Genomic DNA, 19,535 nt, shown 5'->3' on the forward strand with positions numbered 1-19,535 from the left:
ATAAGGGTGTGTGTGTGCACTAACCATGCAGATTGCTTAAGAGGCTCAAAGTATCTTGCATCAAAGTTAATGCTTAGAACCTGCTGCGGCTACAGGCTGATCCTTTCCGATCCAGGGAGAGGTGACCCCATACAAAGCATATCTGAGGCCTGCCAGTGTCACTCAGAGGGTGCCCCAAAACGGCCCCCCAAGAGTCCTGGAGCAGATGGGCAAGGGAAACTGCCTTTTGGCGTTCATAGAAATATATAGTTATTACTCCTTTTCCTGATTCAAGGGGATACCAGTGGTATATTTGAGTGATTTGACACTCTGGTCCCCCTCTTCCCCTTTGTATCATTATAGGCCTAACGCTGTTGGAGTCCCCCATTGAAGTTTGTGGGGGACTTTTACCACCACTAGGTCCTTCTGAGACATTAGAACTCTGAGTAGGGAGGTGTGTGTATACACTTTCCTGTTCCTCTACAAATATAGCCAATTGGGGCAGAGCTCCCAGATTAGACTAAATGTTTCTTCCCTTTTGTCTTTTGTGCTTACAGCGATATTCGCTTTGGGACTTTTGTGTGGACTTTTGAGGGGACTGTTCTGAGGCACCCTCTGTGAGTGACTTTGTTGGGCCTCAGATGCGCCTTGAATGCAGTCACCTCTCCCTGGATCAGAATGGAGTGGCCTGTAGCCGCAGCATGTTCTAGGCATTTTTAACTTGGATGCATGATACTTTGAGCATTTTATGCAAGCTGCATGGTTGATGCTCACACAATTGAGAAATCTTATATTTTGATGTCTTGTAAATTCTTGTTTCAATGCATATATCCTTATATTTTCTTATTGTAGATGTATTCACGTCCTGTTGTAAACTGCCTACCCCTGAAGAACTAATGGTCGCAGACTCAAAACACATTGGTTATCTGTTCCCATTTTCAACAAATGGTTGTCAACTGTGTTTTTGCATATGATTATATTCTATGGATTAAATGTTAATTTTATATTAAAAACATGCATTTCTTATCCACTTAAGCTGCGGACCAATTTGCAGCCAAAGGACCAGGCCCCTTTTTGCGATTCAGCACTGCTTCGCTTTAACTGACAATTGCGTGGTCGTGGCTCCTAAACAAAATTGGCTTTTGACCCCCCAACCCCCCCACAAATAGAGCTTTCTTTTGGTGGTATTTGATCACCTCTGCGGTTTTTATTTTTTGTGCTATAAACAAAAATAGAGCAGCGATTTTGAAAAAAAATGTAAATTTTTTTTTTTTCCTTTTGCTGTATACCCCAAAAACATAAATGTTTTCCTCAGTTTAGGCCAATACGTATTCTACATATTTTTGGTAAAAAAAAAAAAATGGCAATTGGCGCTTGGTTTGCGCAAAAGTTAGTGTTTACAAAATAGGGGATAGTTTTATAGCATATTTTTTTACTGCTACATTATGGTGGACACATCGGACACCATTGTCATTTATACAGCAATCGGTGCTATTTAAATGCACTGATTCCTGTTTAAATGACACTGGCGAAGTGAAGGGGGGATCCCTCTCAAAGGTGGTTGTCCTGAGACTATTAAGGAAAATCGGTTGTGTACCAGTAACGTATTTTCCAGTCTTTCAGGACAGCACCTGTGCCCACCAAAAAAGTTTGCAAAAAGTCTCTGGCAGGGGAACAGTCGCAAAGATTAAAGTTGTGTGTTTTTTTTTTTTTGTTGTTTTTTGTGTGTGACGTGTTGTCTTCCCAGCTGGCCAGAGGTACTTTTGGAAGACCGAGGGTCCAGTGGGGCAGGAGGGGCTTAAAGTGGGAGTTCCGCTGTTTTTAAGTCAGCAGCTACAAATACTGCAGCTGCTGACTTTTTTAAAATATGGACGCTTACCCGCCCAGCGCGCCGGCGATGTCGGCACCCGGGTGCTGCCACCGCCATCTTTGGTATGCGGCTTCACTTCCTGGTTCCCTACTGCGCATGCGCGAGTCGCGCTGCGCAATAAGGATGGTCCCTGCTGTCTCTGGGATCCATGTTTCCCAGCAGACAGCGGGGGCCCCACAGGAAGTGGCGTAAATGCCTGCAGAATCTGCAGCTATCTATGCCCGGAAGTGGGTGCAAATACCTGTATTATACAGGTATCTGCACCCCCTCCCCCTGAAAGGGGGAGGATTCCAATGAGTGGAAGTTCCACTTTAGGGTGGAGCTCCGCTTTAAATTTTGAAGCTAAGGCAGTGTTTCCTCTGAAGGCAGGAGCCGAGGTTTCGCAAAGGTGGCTGTCCTGAGACTCCTGGAAAAGACTTTGCAGGTATGTAAATTTTATTTATTTTCCGAATCTGGACTACCATCTAGTTTTGAGTAGCAAGGGACAAATCGCCTTGACCATTGTTTCAGACATCTGGGGCCTCACGCTAATTAAGGCTTTCTTTCGTTCACTTCTTTCCTAGACTAGATTTTGATTCTTGGCTATAAAAATCGAAACTTGGGCCTATCCAGAATATTCCATATTTCATGCAAGGTGGCCTTTCTGGTTGCTAGCACACCTTCAAGGGAAGTCTCTGAATTTGCAGCCCTTTGTTGTAAGGAGCCTTTCTTAAGTTTTCTGCTATCCACCTTTTTGCAGGTTGTCATTATGGCTGGCCTTTAAGCATCCAAAGGAACTAGCCCCCTACACTGCCTGGCTGCCTAGATGTGGGTGATCTGTGGATTTACCTTTCCAGTACGCTTTAGGAAATGTTACGTTTTTGTTCACGCAAGGTTTTCTTGCATCTCCTTCACCTTTTCTAGGTGGGTTTGAGGAGTTGTCAAGGCCTATGGTCTGAAGGATAGGTGGTTTCCTTTCCCTGTAGAGGCACATGCCAAAGGATCTGCTTTAAGGGGTTGTAAACCTGTGTTTTTTCACCTTAATGCATCCTATGAGCCCTTGAACTTGACCCATGGGGACAGAGTCTCTCTGCCCAGGGTTCTCGGCTCTTGATTGGATTGATAGCAGCGCAGCCATTGGCTCCTGCTGTTAGTCAAATCCAATGACGTGGGCTGGGACCTGCATTCAGCCTCTATGGACACCGAATGCTGGACTCAGGAGTGTGCCTGTAAAGTAACCCCCCCTCTGGGAGAGTGCTTCTCCTCCTGGGGGTTATCTGATGTGGGGAGGTGCTGCAAGAGCATCAGAGGGACCCCAGAAGAGCAGTTTTGGTGTCAATCTGTGCAAAACTAGCTGCCCAGTGGAGTGTAAGTATGTGTTTTTGAAAAAGAACCCTTACAATCCAAGTGCTATTAGATTGATCACGCCTCTTCTGATGCCAGTTTCCGGCATAAGGTGCTACAGACTATGTTCTGAGCCTTCTCAGACTTGTGTGGACCCATTGACAATATTTGCTATGTTGCTTACACTTTAGCCTGCTTTTGGACTTACCAGCTGTAAGTATTAGTAGCCTGTGACCTGCACTATGATCAGGAAAATTTATTGACATTTCCTGGAGTTCAGGATACGAAGCCTTTCTGTGTTTTTTTGCTACAAAACTGCTGCTAGCTGTGTTGTAGAAATGAAGGTCCGAGCAGCCTTTTATTTTTTATTTTTCCATCCAGTCACATGACTGTAGCTGCATATAACCCAGTTGGCAGCTGGTCCTGTCTGCTGTCTTTCCCAACAGCCCCTTTTTATTTAAAAAGAGCGGGATTAAAATGGTCCAATCAGATGCAGTGGCTGCTCGGACAGCGGCCAAGCCAACTGTTAGAAATCTCCTGTTGTGGCTACAGTGTTTGTTTTATTTTTTGGGGGAGAATCGCTTGGCTGTTCTGTAGGGCTTATTTTCAAGCTGGCTGATGTCCTATACTGTACTCTAGGAAATTGACTTTACTGGTAAGTTAAAATTAGTTATACCGATACTTGCATCGTTGGAGCATTTGCACGAGTACTTGGTGGGGGGGTACAAGCACCGGATCTCTGTATAGATTTTAATAAGGCCTGACAGCCCCCCCCCCCCTCCCTCAGCAGCTTTACTGAAATCAATACAGGGAATTTGGTACTTGTAACTCGCTGCACAGATCATCCCCAACTGCCCGTGTCCTGTTCCCTTCTCTGTGCTTCTAAGATCCCCTTCTGATCTCCCTCCACTCCATGTCCTCCTGTGCTCCTCCTTCACTTGTGCTCTGTCCTCCTCCTGCTCTCCCTGCACTCCCCCCTTCCATGTCATCCATGTCATCCATGTCATCCTCTGCTCACCCTCTGGGTCCTCCTCCAGTCTCCCTGACCCAGACCTGTAAGGATGGAGAGCAGATCCTTTTCTGAATGTATATTCGGTGATTACTGACCATGTAACTGAGAATCATAAATTGTTTACAATGCTTCCGTTTTTGAATGGAGAGGAGCAGTCTCCTGTCCATTAGTGCTGCCAAAATCCCCCCCCCCCCCCAAACAGGGTTGATGAGGGAGAAAAGAGCAAAAAGCAGTAATGGTAAAATTGAACACCACTCCCGCCCCCTGACGCCATGGGAAAGCCATAGGGTAGTCCCTGTGGCGTCAGAGGGGGCAAGGTCACGGAGTGGCCCAGCCCTCAGTTATATAAGAATTGTCACAAGCGTAGGAGCCAACCATTGAGGCGGATCGCCAGGAGGACGAAGCAAGGAAGATGGGGGAAGATGCATTTAAAAAAAAAAATCACTGCTCCCGAAAAAACATTTAAACTTTTTTGCATTGATGTCCCCTGGGACAGGACCCAGATCCCAAAACACTTATGACAATAACTTGCATATAAGCCTTTAAAATTAGCACTTTCAATTATTCCTGTTCTTGTCCCTTAGACTTTAATGGTGTCTGTGTGTTCTGCCAAATTTTTTGCCTGTTTTGTATGTTCTGGTGCGAACCGGGGGGTGTTCAGTCCATCCCTAGTAATGATTTTGTGTTTCTTTCTATAATTTGATAAAGTTCACTAATTGGTGGTTTGTGGTTTTCTCCAGTCTAGTCTGCGGATTTCTCCTCCCCTACCATTTCTTCCCTTGGGAGGTGGTGTGTCTCGAGACCCCTTGAAGTTGGCTATTGGCTCAAGGCTGGATCCAGATCATGCTGCTTTAGCAGCTGCAACAGCTTCCCCCATGGGGATGTCCAAGAGATGGCCGGGTGCTTCAGTCTGGCCCTCCTGGGACCTTTTAGAATCTGCAGAAGATCCATTTTCCATTGAAAGGGAGGCTCGGCTGCATAGACAGGCTGCAGGTAAGAACATTTATGAGCTTTTGCATGCTGTAAATTGCCTTTTTGGCAAAGCTCAAATTACTGGGGTGCTGAGAAAATCCAGTCTCCGTGGCCACTGAAACGGTGCATGTGTAGGAAGTATTTATCCCTGGTCACTAGCTTAACTACAGTAGGAGCAAGGAAAACTAAATTGAAAGTCAGGCTTACAGCTCTCCCTCCTGGTTGCTTTATGTGGTAGGTAGCCTGAAATGGGGGAGGTTCAAGAGTTGGCATAGGCTAGGAACGTATTAAACTGATAAGAAGCCCACTTCAGTGATCTGCAGCTAGTCTAATTCTGGACCTTGTTTTGATATGCAGTTATTTTCAAAATATCCTTTAGTTATGCGCGTTTTTCACATTGTCACTGCTCTTTCCATGGTAAGTTTACAGCTGTCTAGGCCTTGGTGCCAAGCGGTTGCATATCTGTGAATTGGAATACAGCTATGCTGAGATCGGGAATTTTCGTGATGGAGCTTTCCGATCATGTGACGCCAATCATGGTGGTCACATGATCATAAACCTTGCCCTGCCTCTCGGCATCCTAAATCCCTTAAAAGGCCAGGAGGTGTTGGCTCCAAGGGGTTAAGCCAATGGAACAAAACTTGCAGTTCAAGTTGTCAGCTCAGTAGTTTTAATCACTTTGATTGCAACTATTTTCATTGATTATGGTTTCGATCAAATAAAATAAAGTGTGCTGTATAATGTAAAGCTTAAGACAATTTACTCTAACATTTTATGTATAGTGGTAAATCTTAATAACCAGCTATATAGTTAGTGAACAAAAGATCTAATCCACTCAATGACAGAAGGTATAGAGATTTATATAAATATTAAATGTTGACTCTGCTGCATATCACTCAAACCAATTATTTTTCTTAAGAAAAATTAAACCAAAAACATTGTTTTGCAGATTTTAAGACAGGATTGTAATGTGCGTGACAGTTCCTTGTCATAAACAGCTGGATACAAGCTCCCTGCACCTGTCATTGTCAGACATGTGGAGTTCCACCCAAAAGTGTTTTTTTTTTTTTTTTTTTTTTTTTTTTTTTTCCCCTCACCTGAAAGGTGCCAAATGTGGCAACGATGGTGGAGGGGGGATATGCCTTTGACAGGTACCCATCCCTACTTATTGGCAATCACAGCGCCATCCCTTGAAGTTTGGTTAGTTCAGTTAGAAAGCAAAGCTGTGAAGCTGAAGGGCTTTACTACCGGTTTCCTTTACTACAAATGGCAGCGGCAGCAACAGAGCAGATCTGAAAATCAGCTGGGGTGCTGACATTGCGGGCTCCCTGGACAGGTAAGTGTCCTAATAAGTCAGCACCTACAGTATTTGTAGCTGCTGATCTATCCTCCTTCCCATTCTTTGTATCACCTGTCATGATGGGGTTGAACAAATTAGCACTTCGTAGTACAAAAACAGCAGATAATCAGTACTATAAGGGGTTCATTTATATATTTTGTTTCCAGAAGTAGGAGATATGGGGTAATTTTTAACTGGGAATTGAGCTTAAAGTAGTACTGAAGGCTGCGACTTTTTTTGCATGGATATAATGCACAATAGTGTCAGACTAAAGGCATTACAATTAAATTTCAAGTTGATCAGCCTCCACCTTCTCTGGATTCAGATGCTGATTTTGCCTGCAGAGCCCTTAAATTGTCACTTGCCTACTCTTTGCACAGAGCTGCCTCATCTTTGCTTTCCTAACCATTGTCATTCTGAAGCACTCACCAGATGAATTTCCCAAAAGGGGTACAGTTTTTACACTTTAGACATATCTCCCAGTTACAACTAGTATGGTCAAGTGGTTGTAAAGGCTTTTACCTTCATACCAATGAGGGAGCGGGTCTGGGCATTGCTGTTTAAGGATGAATAGAGCAAGGCTTGGGAGCAAGTATACCCCAGTACCCCATAGTAAGCTGCTTTACCTTGTTATAGGGGCACTCTGAAGGCAGGAGGAGCTCAATAGACTGGTGGTAATGCATTCAAATTCAATTTAAAGTAGTTTTAAAAGTATTGTGCATTAGATTTAAAATGTATGATATAAATGTATACTCCCCTACACCCTTCATATAGCTTCAGGTCTGACTCGGTTAAAATACCCTGTATATCCTACATGGATATTTCACCTTTAAAGTAGTGCTTATCTGCTGTAAAGGGCTAATTTTTTTTTTTTTTTTTTTTCTCTACACCATCGTTGCAGGTGATACAAAAAGTATGCTGCTAAAAAAGTCTTGACAGCAGGCACCTGCCTGTGACAATGAATCTGTCATATTGCATACAGTCCTATCTGCAAAAGTATTTGAGGGTCTTAATTTTTTTAATCTGATCAGTTTATGTACTAGATTCAACTTCTAAGAGTATATAGAGCTCTTCTGTCTATTCTCAGTGGATTATATATTCAGTAACCATATAGCTGGTGGTTTAAATTTACTACTGCATATATTTTAAGAATTTTTTGTTTTGCATAACTAAATTGTACACCACACTTTTTGAGGTTTTCATTTGATTAAGCGAAACAATTGGCCAACTAATTTATGAAAATCATTGCTGCCCTGAACTTAATACAACAGGTATAATGGGCACACAGGCGAGTCTTTGCAATTTCCTTTCTAGTTTTAGTGTGCAACAGTTTCAGCTAGCGAAGGCCGATTTGCTTTCTTTTTAGAGAAGGAATAAGGGAGAGCTGAGACATGTTTGTGCCAGGAGCATTGGGGCGCTTGGCTGTTTAGTGAGACATGGTGGCAGTTACTTTAGTTATAGCATGGTTGGCACTATTGCCATGTTACTGTTCTAGGACAGTGCATGTTTATCACCTTACTTTGCACTAGTTGCATGTATGCAAGTTAGGAGCTTAATATTGAATTGTCAATGTCCGTAAGCTTTAACACTTGGATGGTTTTTAAGGCAGGAGCTAATGCCTTCTGCTTATTTTATCAGCTGTAAATGAAGCAACCTGCACATGGAGTGGTCAGCTGCCTCCCCGGAACTACAAGAATCCAGTTTATTCCTGCAAGGTATTTCTAGGTGGCGTTCCCTGGGATATCACAGAAAGTGAGTACCAAATGTTTCCACTTATGTTCTTGGTATATGCAGGTTTTCAGTTTCCACATTTGTAGCTATAACCCTTTTGCTGCCAGAGCCAGCTTTGTACAAAGTTATGTAACATCTTGTGGGTATCTTTAGTAGGACTTCTGTCCCACTTCCTTCCTCTTCATGGCTGCCAAGGCAGCTCCTCCTCCTCCTCCTCCTCCTCCTCCTCCTCCTCCTCCTCCTCCTCTCGCTCTAAGCAGCCCTTCCCTGCCAGCAATCTTCTGGGACACATCATAGGTCCCAGAGTATTGCCTTGTCAATAGCAGCGCGACTTGCGCATGCACAGTGTGTGCACAGCAAGCTGTAAGCTGCTGGGTGCCCACAGTTTCTACGATGGTGCTGTGGAGAAGAGCAAGGCTCCAGGCACCCGAATCGCTGGACCGTGGAACAGGTAAGTGTCAAGTCGGCTACACTTGTACACGATGGGACACAGAGCCTTAAGTAATAACTTAATGGGTATATCGGCACCTTCAGGTGGTGAATGCTGATATACCCAATTCAGGAAGAATATATAATGGATATCCATCTCCATGGCGCACACCAGTTTTTTTTTTTTTTTTCTCTCGCCAGTGTCTAAGGTGTTGGTCACGAGTGAAGTTGGGCTCTGAGGAGCTCCAGGAGGGATTCATGCTGGATTTAAATGGCCTCCATACACTGCATCCATCCAAAGTGTCTAGTACCCGGGCCTCGTATCCGAAGCACGAGGTGTTGCCTGCAGGGCTGGACCCACGGCTTTGGTCATTCTACGTAAAATCTGTTACTGGCAGGGTGCTTTTTACAGGTCCAAGGGAGTGGAACCCTGATCAAAAGGGACCCTGTCCTTGAAGGTTTGCTAAACGCAGCCTGCCGTGAAGGTTGGATTGACTGTTCAGCAAATCCTGTGGCGGGGATAAGGTGAAGGAAGAAACTTGGGAACTAAAAGGTCCACCTATGTATTCTTCAAGGGGAAAAAATGTCATGCTGTAAATCTCCATTAGGAGTCTATGCCCATATCTTAACCACTTGCCGACCAGCGCACGACGATGTACGTCGACAGAATGGCACTGGCAGGCAAATTGGCGTACATGTACGTCCCTTTAAATTTGCCGCCCTGCCATCGGGAGCGCGCCACCGGCAGCGCGCTCCTGCGCTGGTCGGGACCCCCGTGAGTCCGGTCGCGGGACCCGTGGACTCGATCGCCGCGGGCATCCCCGTGATCGTCTCACGGAGCGGCCAAATGAAGAAATGCCGTTGTAAACAGCATTTCTTCATTCTGCCTAGCAACTAGTGACGCTGATCTCTGCTCCATATGATTGGAGCAGAGATCAGTGTTCACTAAATGAAAGCCCAACCCCCCCACAGTTAGTACCACACCCCTAGGAACACTTAACCCTTACACTGCCACCCACTGGTTAACCCCTTCACTGCCAGTGTCATTTACACAGGAATCACTGCATTTGTATAGCAGTGATTACTGTATAAATGACAATGGTCCCAAAAATGTGTCAAATGTCCGATGGGTCCCCCACAATGTCAGTCACAATAATAATCGCTGATCGCCGCCATTACTAGTAAAAAAAATAATAAAAAAATTAATAAAAATGCTATAAAACTATCCCTATTTTGTAAACGCTATAACTTTTGCGCAAACCAATCAATCGCTTATTGCGATTTTTTTTTTTTTTTTTTTTTTTTTTTTTTTACCAAAAATATGTAGAATACGTATCGGCCTAAACTGAGGAAAAAAATGTTTTTTTTATATATTTTTGGGGGATATTTATTATAACAAAGTAAAAAATGCGTTTTTTTTTTCAAAATTGTCGCTCTATTTATTTTTATAGCGCAAAAAATAAAAACCGCAGGGGTGATCAAATACCACCAAAAGAGCTCTATTTGTGGGGGAAAAAAAAAACGTCAATTTTGTTTGGGAGCCACGTCGCACGACCGCGCAATTGTCAGTTAAAGCGACGCAGTGCCGAATCGCAAAAAGTGGTCTGGTCTTTGACCAGCAAATTGGTCCGGTCTGAAAGTGGTTAATCTGTTGTCTTCACTGAGCAGCTCAGTGTTGGTCTGTGTGGCCGTAGCAACTTTAACAGGGGGATTCCTCTTGGGTAAGATTTGCCAAATGCTTTCTCCCCCCCCTGAAGGGACTGTAGAGGGTTAGGGAAACATCAGCGGTGTACCCCCTTGAATTACCCCCAAAGTTTTCTCAGGCTGTTTGCCTGCTGGTGACAGGGCTCTGCCTCTCCCCTCTTGTGCTGGGGATCCAAAAGCCACTCGTGTGGGAATTTTTTTTTCCAAATGAAAGAGGGCGGGTTTTCAAAGGGAGCCTAGGCACGGCGCTGTGTAATGTCCATGGGGATGCATGGCAAACAGGCTTAACAATCGGGTGGGGCATGTAAGGGTTGCAACTGCCATTCCTGATCAGCAAATAGTGCAATTTAATAGTACCTCTGCTTTTGTGCTCAAGACTATGCGTACCATAAGACACCACAAAAAAAACTGAAGGTTTCACCCCAGGCGTTAGGAAATCCAGTTGCACACTGTCATCCTCACCTGAAATACCAATTATGGCCAGCCAGGGTGAGCCATTGGAACAAATTGATGGTGCAGCTGCTTCTTGCATCTCAGCCTCTGTATACGGGACTGAAGATGCCTTTTCCTCTGCCCTGCAAGGCCTGGAAGGAAGATTAGCGGCTTTAATTGCATCCTCCATTGAAATGGATAGGAAGTGTGCTAGATCCCCCCCTTCCCCACTTTAGACCCTTTGCAAGGGGAACAGTGGGCACAGGATGAGGTGTTACCCTCAGGTGGTCAAAAGGAAAGCCAGATTCCTCTGCAGAGGAAACGGTAGATAAACCTTTTTCAGCCTTGCAGTCTGAGAAATTTCTGATACAATCTTATGGAGATGGTTCATTCTACATTCATGCTACCCCTAATGGAGTCTACTTCCTTGGGTTCCTTAAAAAATTCACAGCCTTTGCATGCGTTTCCTGTCCATGCATTATTGGAATAGCTTATTTATGCTGAATGGGATCACCTGGATAAGCATGTTCTTCCTCCAAAGATTTTCAGTTCTCTAGCCCATGGAGAAATTCACCAAAAAATGGAAGGTACCAGCAGTGTGAATAAGTCTAACTTGTCCAGTAGATAAAAGGTTGGAATTCCTGTTAAAATCTGCTATTTTTCCATTGCAGGCTGAGTAACAGCACCTGCCGTTGCTGTAATAGGCATTTGCCAGTCCCTAAAGGATATACACAATTATATACACTTTATTTTTTAGGTTTAATAATTTGCACGGGTACCCTCACACATATATATGGTGCTTAAGCCCACTTACTGCAACATAGTACCCCATGGTTAGTGGGAGGTAAATGTCTTTTGCATGTGTGTGCTGTAATATTTTGTTCTGTTGTATGGTCTTATGGCTGCACCATCTTTAATGCATCTTTTTAGGGTGTGCCCCCCAAATACCTTTGCCTTCCACTTATGTTCGTACATTTGTAGAATTCTGTGGTTAAAAGATTGGTCAGCCAAAGCACCATGTAAAAAGCTCCTGACTGGGTTCCCTTTTTCATGGGGGGAAAAGCTATTTGGGGATGATTTGGGCAAATAGATCCAAACAATTTCTAGTGAGAGAAGTACTCTTTTGCCAGTCAAAGTATAAACACCCTTCATTTAAACTGGCTTTCTCCTGCGCCAGGAGCTTCCGCCTCTAGGCAGTGGTGATGGCCTCCACCGTCAGACTCTAGAGGAAAACCTAAGGGTCAGGCCCAGGCTCAAAGTTCTGGGGCCAGAAACCTGCAAAGCAAAATCCTAAAGCCTAATCATGAAGAGGGCCCCCCTGTGGGGGGAAGACTTCTGCAGTTTTCTGAAGTCTGACAGGAGGAAATTCAGGACAAATGGGTCAGCTCCACAGTAACTCTGGGGTACAAGCTGAATTTCACGACTTTCCACTGTTTCCTGAGGTCAAACTTTCCCAAAGATATAGAAAAAAGACAATCTGTTCCGGCACTAGACTTAATGGCTCAGGGTGATCATGCAGATCCCCACAGGAGAGCAAAGTTTGGGGTTTTATGCAAACATCTTCCCAGTACCAAAACCAAATGGAGATGTCAGACCCATTCTAGATCTAAAGAATCAAAATCCGTTCCTGAAGATGCGCTCCTTTTGCATGAAGACTATCAGGTCGGTAGTCTCCATCCTACTCGAAGAACTTCTGGCGTCTATCGTCATCAGGGATGCCTATCTGCATGTTCCTGCATTTCCCGCTCACCAAAGGTTTTTGCAGTTTGCGGTAGAACAGCAGCATTTTCAGTTTGTAGCCTTGCCCTTCGGGCTAGCTACAGCACCTAGGGTGTTTACATAAATCCTTCCCCCACCTCTAGCCAAGTTAAGAGCATAAGTCTTGGCATACTTAAACGATCTATTGCTAATAGACTAGTCGGCTCGTTTTGGAGCAAAGAATGTGCCTTACAACCAGTTGCCTCGAAGGTCTGGGTTGGATTCTCAACCTAGAGAAATCTTCCTTTAAAACCGATAAAGGCTGGAGTATTTGGGTCTGATTATACACAGCCCAGAAAAAGGTGTTCTTGCCTGAGGCAAGGATCAACACAATAAGAGCTGGTGCGGATGGTCAGGTCAAAAGGCGATCCCTCCATTAGCCTTTGCATGAGGTTGCTAGGAAAAGGTGGCTTCATTCAAAGCGGTTCCCTATGCTCAATTCCAGTCAAGACTGTTGCAAAACATTCTGTCTACTTGGAACAAAACAATTCAAGCTTTAGACTTGCCAATGCGGCTGTCCCCAAAGCCTCAGTTGGTTACTAACTAACCCAGAATCTGCTTAAGGGAAAATCCTTCAGACCTGTTATCTGGAAAGTGGCAACAACAGATGCCAGCCTTTCAGATTGGGGAGCAGTATTAGATAAGACAACTGTCCAGGGACAGTGGTTAAGAGCCAAAAGAACCTTGCCCATCAATATCCTAGATTTGGGCAGTCCATCTGGCTCTGAAGGCCTGGTCTTCCAGTTTACAAGATTGTCCTGTCGGGGTCCAATCCAACCATGCCACAGCTGTGGCCTATATCAATCACCAAGGGGGCACCAAGAGTCTCTCTTCAAAGCAGTGAACCATATTCTAACTTGGGCAGAAAGGAATGTTCCGTGCCTATCAGTGGTCTTCATTCTGGGAGTAGAACATTAGCAGGCGGACTACTTGAGTTGCCAACAATTATTCCAGTGGGAAAAGTCGCTTCACCCTGAGATTTTTTGGGCTATTTGCCAAAGATGGGGGACTCCGGACGTAGATCTTCTACGGTACTGTCCAGATTCAACATGTTAGTCAACTTTGTGTCCAGGACAAGGGATCCACTTGCATGCAGAACAGATGCATTGGTGACCCTGCAGGATCAGTTTTCGCTGATCTATGCATTTCTCCCTATTCAGTTGCTGCCTCAACTTCTTTGCAGGATCAGACCGGAAAGAAAGCCGGTAATTCTGGTAGCACCAACATGGCCCAGAAGGTCGTGGTATGCAGAAATTGTAAAATGTCAGTGGAGGGTACATGGTCCCTCCCCACTACAGCCAGACCTATTCACAGGGGTTGATATTCCATCCTAACTTACAAATGCTAAATTTAATGGCTTGGCTATTGCAACCCACATTCTGAAGAAATGTGGGCTTTCCAGGTCCGTTTGCTCTACCTTCATTAATGCAAGGAAGCCAGCTTTCAGGACTATATATATTGGAGTCTGGAGGGCTTGGGTTTCCTGGTGTGACTCCAAAGGCTGGCACCCTCAGAGGTATATCATAGGCAGAGTCCTTGCCTTTCTACAGTTGGGGGTAGAGATGAAGTTAGCCTTGAGTACTATTAAGGGCCAAGTCTCAGCTTTATTGGTCTTTTCAAAGACCGCTTGCTACACATGCTTTAGTCTGGGTTTTATGCAAGGGCTGATGCGTCTTAATCTGCCAAACATAATTTGAACCCTTGGGACTTGAACTTGGTTTTGTCATCGTTACAAAAACAGCCATTTGAACTTGTACAACATATTCCCTTAGTCCTTCTGACAAGGAAGTTAGTATTTTTAGTTGCTATATGCTCAGCAAGGAGGGTTTCGGAATTGGCTGCTCTTTCTTGTAAAGAGCCATACTTGATGATTCATGAGGACAGAGTGGTGTTGCACCCTGCACTTTGCCAAAAGTGGTTTCAGGTTTTCATCTGAACCAAGATTGTCCTTCCATCGTTTTTTTTCCCAAAACCATGTTCCAGGGAAGAGAAGTCGCCACATTGTCTTGATGTGGTGAGCAGTGAAAATCTATTTAACCACCTCAATACAGGGCACTTGCACCCCCTTCCTGACCAGACCAATTTTCAGCTTTCAGCGCTCTGTTTGAATGACAATTACTCAGTCATGCAACACTATACCCATATAAAACTTGTGTCCTTTTTTTCTACACAAATAAAGCTTTCTTTTAGTGGTATTTAATTACTAGTGGGTTTTTTATTTTTTGTGCTATAAATTAAAAAAAAAAACGTAAATTTCGTGGAAAAAAGGCCTTTTTCTTTGTCATAAAATTTTGCTAATTAGTAATTTTTCTTAAATTTTGGCCAAAATTTATACTGCTACATATCTTTGGTGAAAATAACCCACATTATTGTATATTTGGTCTTTGTGAAAGTTGGAGTCTACAAACTATGGTTCCAGTCACTGAAAATTGATCACATCTGATCAGGCCTTCAGTACATCAGGTGTATTATTTCTTGAGACACAAGTCAGGAAAGTACAATTTCATGGGAGGTCGATCAGGGGGTCCCTCTCCTCCCTCTCTTCTGTCCATACCCCCCTTGGTGGATGCTGCATGACTGGGCTGCTGAGCGGGGTGTACCTGAGTGAGGGGGTCCTCCGGGGGGGGGCTCTGATCCTGGATTGATGACTGGTCTCTCTGCTGGTGTCTGTGGGCTCTATGTGCTGCTGCCATTATCTCTGTACAGTTACTTGTTGGCCATTTTCTGTGTGATTGTCCCTTTTACACAGGGCGGCCATTTTTTGTAGCTTCGACACGGTTTTTCTCCTCAGTGCTGGTTCCTGTACCTCAGAACAGCATGGTTTTTTTCTTTTGACACCTGGGAGCTGACACTGGACACAGGCACCTGTAACAGCACGACGCAGCACTCGCTCGGGGTGGCGAGTCCTGCGGTAGATGCCCCTCAGTCTGCAGCAGCTAGGAGGGTGAGATTGAGCACCTTGTCCTAAGTCCCCAAGGGTGGAAACTGGTGTTTCTTCCCCAGATCTCCCTGCAATTGCAACTGGCTCGTCTGCAAACAGTGCAGTGCCTTTAGATGCTTTGTCAGCAGTCCTTGAAAAGTTTGTTGCCAGGGTGGAGGCTGTGTGCAGGCACAAAGATGGTAACTGGCCCCTGCCCCCCATCCTCCGGCAATAGTTCTGACTCACTCTGGCCCCGCAGTGACTGGTGGCCCCTGCTCTGATGTGTCGGAGGACGCTGACAGGACTGATCGGACAGTAAGGATGATTCCCTGTCAGGGTCCGCAAGACAAAGCGCAAGTTGGAGCACTTATCACAGCTGTGCGTGATACCCTGAAAATTCGGGATACAGCAGGATCCTCAAGTAGCAGTCCCTTTTGGATCCCGTAAGCGAGCCTGTCCACTTAAGGTTTTTCCGTATCAAACTTATTTTGCTACATTCAGATACAAGGAATGGGGAAGCCCACACCTAACCTTTTCGGTCCCAAAAAGAATGGTGGTGCGTTACCCCTTTGAGGAGAGCCTTAAATACCCCCCCCCGTATCCAGGCTAAACAAAGTAACCACGATCCCAGTAGAAGGGACTCCTGCATTTAACCACTTCGGGACCGCCGTATTGCCAATGTACGTCAACACAATGGCACAGGCAGGCACAATCACGTAAATGTACGTGAATGCCTTCTAGCGGGTGGGGGGTCCGATCGGACCCCCTCCCGCTAGATATGGCGGTCCCTTTCGGTGCCGGAGCGATCGGCGATGAGGGGGATGGCCGCTGGTTTCCGCCCATCGCCTCTCGATCGCTCCTGGCCAGTGACGAACTTCCTCCCCTGTGAAAATGTAAAAACAGGAGGAGGAAGTGATGTCACACTCCTCGTGGCGGTCTTTTTGAACCGGACAGCGAGGAGTGAAGACCTTCAAGTAAGTGCACCAACAGTCCACTGACACATAGGTACACACAGGCACACATTTCACCCAAGTCACCCCCCGATCACCCCCCCCGATCGGCCCCCCGCCCCCCCCCAGTCAGTGTCACTAATGCAGTGTTCATTTATTTATTGATCACTACATTTAGTGTCAGTTGTGACTGTAAAAAGTGTCAGGGCAGCTAGTGTTAGGCCCCTTTAGGTCCAGGGTAGCCCCCTACCCCCCCCCCTAATAAAGGTTTAACCCCTTGATTGCCCTCCCAGTTAACCCTTTCACCCTCTTTTACCAGTGTCACTAAGCGATCGTTTTTCTGATCGCTGCAATAGTGTCACTGGTCCCGCTAGGAAGCTAGTTTTTTTTTAGGTTCAACGCCAGGTTTTTATACCGTTAGGTACCCCGATATAAAACCTAATAAAGGTTTTAATCCTTTGATTGCCCCTAGAGTTAACCCTTTCACCAGCGATCGCTGCATAAGTGTCACTGGTGACGCTGGTTAGCCAGTTAGTTATTTAGTTATTTAGGTACCCCCATATAAATACCCAATAAAGGTTTTAACCCCTGATTGCCCTTAGTTAACCCCCTGATCACCCGGCGGGTGATATAAATTTGGTTTTAGGGTCAGAAAGGGTCTGCGTCGCCCCAGGCAGTGCTAGGTTAGTGCCAGCACCGCTAACACCCACGCGCAAAGCATACACCTCCCTTAGTGGTATAGTATCCGAACAGATCAATATCTGATCTGATCAGATCTATACTAGCGTGCCCAGCAATTTAGGGTTCTAAAAAAACGCATTGTTAGGATCAATCCAGATACCTGCTAGCACCTGCGTTTTGCCCCTCTGCCCAGCCCAGCCCACCCAAGTGCAGTATCGATCGATCACTGTCACTTACAAAACACAACACACATAACTGCAGCGTTCGCAGAGTCAGGCCTGATCCCTGCAATCGCTAGCAGTTTTTTTGGTAGCGTTTTTATACAGTCGCTGACAGGCTAGGTGCTTTTTTACCTGCGAGTCTCACTACTGTACCCCTAAATTTAGAGCCCAAAATGGCAAAGCGAAGGTACACTAGTGAAGAGGCCTACACGTTTCTGAGCATGACAGATAGTGCAGAGGAAGACACTGATCTGTCAGATTCAGGCTCAGAATACGAACCTGTAGAGGACAGCGCCTCCATGTCAGATAGCTCTGACGACGAAGAAGAGGTCCCTGCTATTGTCAGGCGTACCCGACCCCGATTTTCTGATGTTGTTGAGGTGCAGGAACCGCAAGTCCCTCGTATGGAGTATAGAGCCAGTACTAGCGCCGCTCATCCTTTTGGTGAACTGGCAAGCACCAGCGGCCTAGTACACCCTGGACGTACATCCAGCACTGCAGTATCACGTGGTGACGTGGCGAGTCCCATAAGTGCAGTTCAAGCTGGCGAGGTGGCAAGCACAAGTAGTGTCCCGCTGCCACCAAGAAGAAGAAGACAAAGACAGGCCCGTCGTACCCATAGTGCCCTTCCTGCAGAATTCGCCTATCCCAATTGGGTGCCCACCACTTCTGCAGAACCCGTACTTCCCCCATTCACTGCCCAACCCGGTATTCAGGTGGATACAGATGATTTTACGCCACTCGATTTTTATTCTCTGTATCTCACGGAAGATCTCTATAGATCTATTGTGGACCAAACCAATTTATATGCTGGTCAACGCATCGCCGCTAATCCCCAGTTGCCGTCTCTTGCCAGAGATTGGAAACCAGTTACGGTTTCCGAATTTAAGACGTTTTTGGGCCTTTCCCTCAACATGGGCACACATAAATTTATGCGGATGCGGGCTTATTGGTCCACGCATCCGGCTGACCACATGCCCGTGTTCTCTAACTCCATGTCCAGGAAACGATACGAGCAGATCTTGCGGTTCTTGCACTTCAGTGACAATGAACTTTGTCGTCCACGTGGAGACCCTGAATACGATCGGCTCTACAAAATTCGGCCCCTCATAAACCACTTCAACCAACGTTTTGCAGACTTGTTTACTCCCCAAAAAGTTGTCTGCGTTGATGAGTCCCTGGTTAAGTTTACTGGTCGCTTGTCATTCAAACAGTACATTCCCAACAAGCGTACCAGGTACGGGGTCAAGCTCTATAAGTGCTGTGACAGGGCCACAGGCTATGCATGGAGCTTTATGGTTTATGAGGGTAAAGATAGTTACGTAGAGCCGGAGAACTGCCCTGATTACATAGGAAGCGCTGGCAAGATAGTGTGGAAATTGGTGTCACCCTTATTCGGAAAGGGGTACCACTTGTACGTGGACAACTATTACACCAGCGTGCCACTGTTTAGTCATTTATTTGATAATCAGATTGGAGCATGTGGCACCGTGCGACCTAATCGCCGGGGCTTTCCCCAGCGGCTTGTAGATTCCCGTCTTAGGCTGGGGGAGAGAGCCTGCTATCGGTGTAATAATTTGCTCGCTATGAAGTGGAGGCATAATAAGAATGTTTTCGTTCTTACCTCCCTTCATGCAGACACGACGGTCCAAATTCCTACGGCGACTGGTATTGTGGAGAAACCCCTCTGTGTCCACGAATATAACAAAAATATGGGAGGGGTGGACCTCAATGACCAGATGTTGGCGCCGTATCTAACTTCCCGTAAGACCAGACGCTGGTACAAAAAAGTGTCTGCTTACTTATTTCAATTGGCTTTGCTGAATGCTTGTGCTATACAAAACTTCAGGCGGAACATTAACCTTTCTTTTCTTTCAAAGAGAGGTTGTCACAGAGCTTCTGTTTCCAGACGGTTCTGTACCTCACCATTTCCCAACCAAATGCAGTAAGCCGGCTGCATGAGAGGCATTATTCTTATGTCCTCCCGAGTACCCCTACCCAACGAGCCCCCCAAAAAAGATGTCGTGTCTGTAGCAAGCGCGGATATAGGCGTGACACCCGTTCTTATTGTCCACGCTGTCCTGGCAATCCTGGTCTTTGTCAGGGTGAGTGTTTTGAAACGCTACCATGAACTAGTGAAGTATTAGCGTAGGGTACAGCATTTCACAGCCTAGGCACACTTACACAGGGTCTCCCAAGATGCCATTACATTTT

At 45.6% G+C, this 19,535-nt stretch overlaps 1 protein-coding gene across 5 annotated transcripts in view; it reads left to right on the top strand.

Annotated features, from left to right (window-relative positions):
• The window catches only part of CPEB1 (cytoplasmic polyadenylation element binding protein 1), a 172,035-nt gene that overhangs the window by 121,251 nt on the left and 31,249 nt on the right, over nucleotides 1–19,535 (top strand). For all 5 annotated transcript variants that reach the window (XM_077473127.1, XM_077473128.1, XM_077473129.1 and 2 more), the window contains 2 exons: nucleotides 4,925–5,177; nucleotides 8,134–8,247. In XM_077473127.1, the coding sequence (XP_077329253.1) occupies nucleotides 4,925–5,177; nucleotides 8,134–8,247 (367 nt within the window). The remainder of the gene's footprint in view (nucleotides 1–4,924; nucleotides 5,178–8,133; nucleotides 8,248–19,535) is intronic.

Source organism: Lithobates pipiens, unplaced genomic scaffold, assembly GCF_037356315.1.
Source record: "Lithobates pipiens isolate NorthernLeopardFrog02 unplaced genomic scaffold, aLitPip1_a1.2 Scaffold_8, whole genome shotgun sequence".
NCBI classification, from domain to species: Eukaryota; Metazoa; Chordata; class Amphibia; order Anura; family Ranidae; genus Lithobates; species Lithobates pipiens.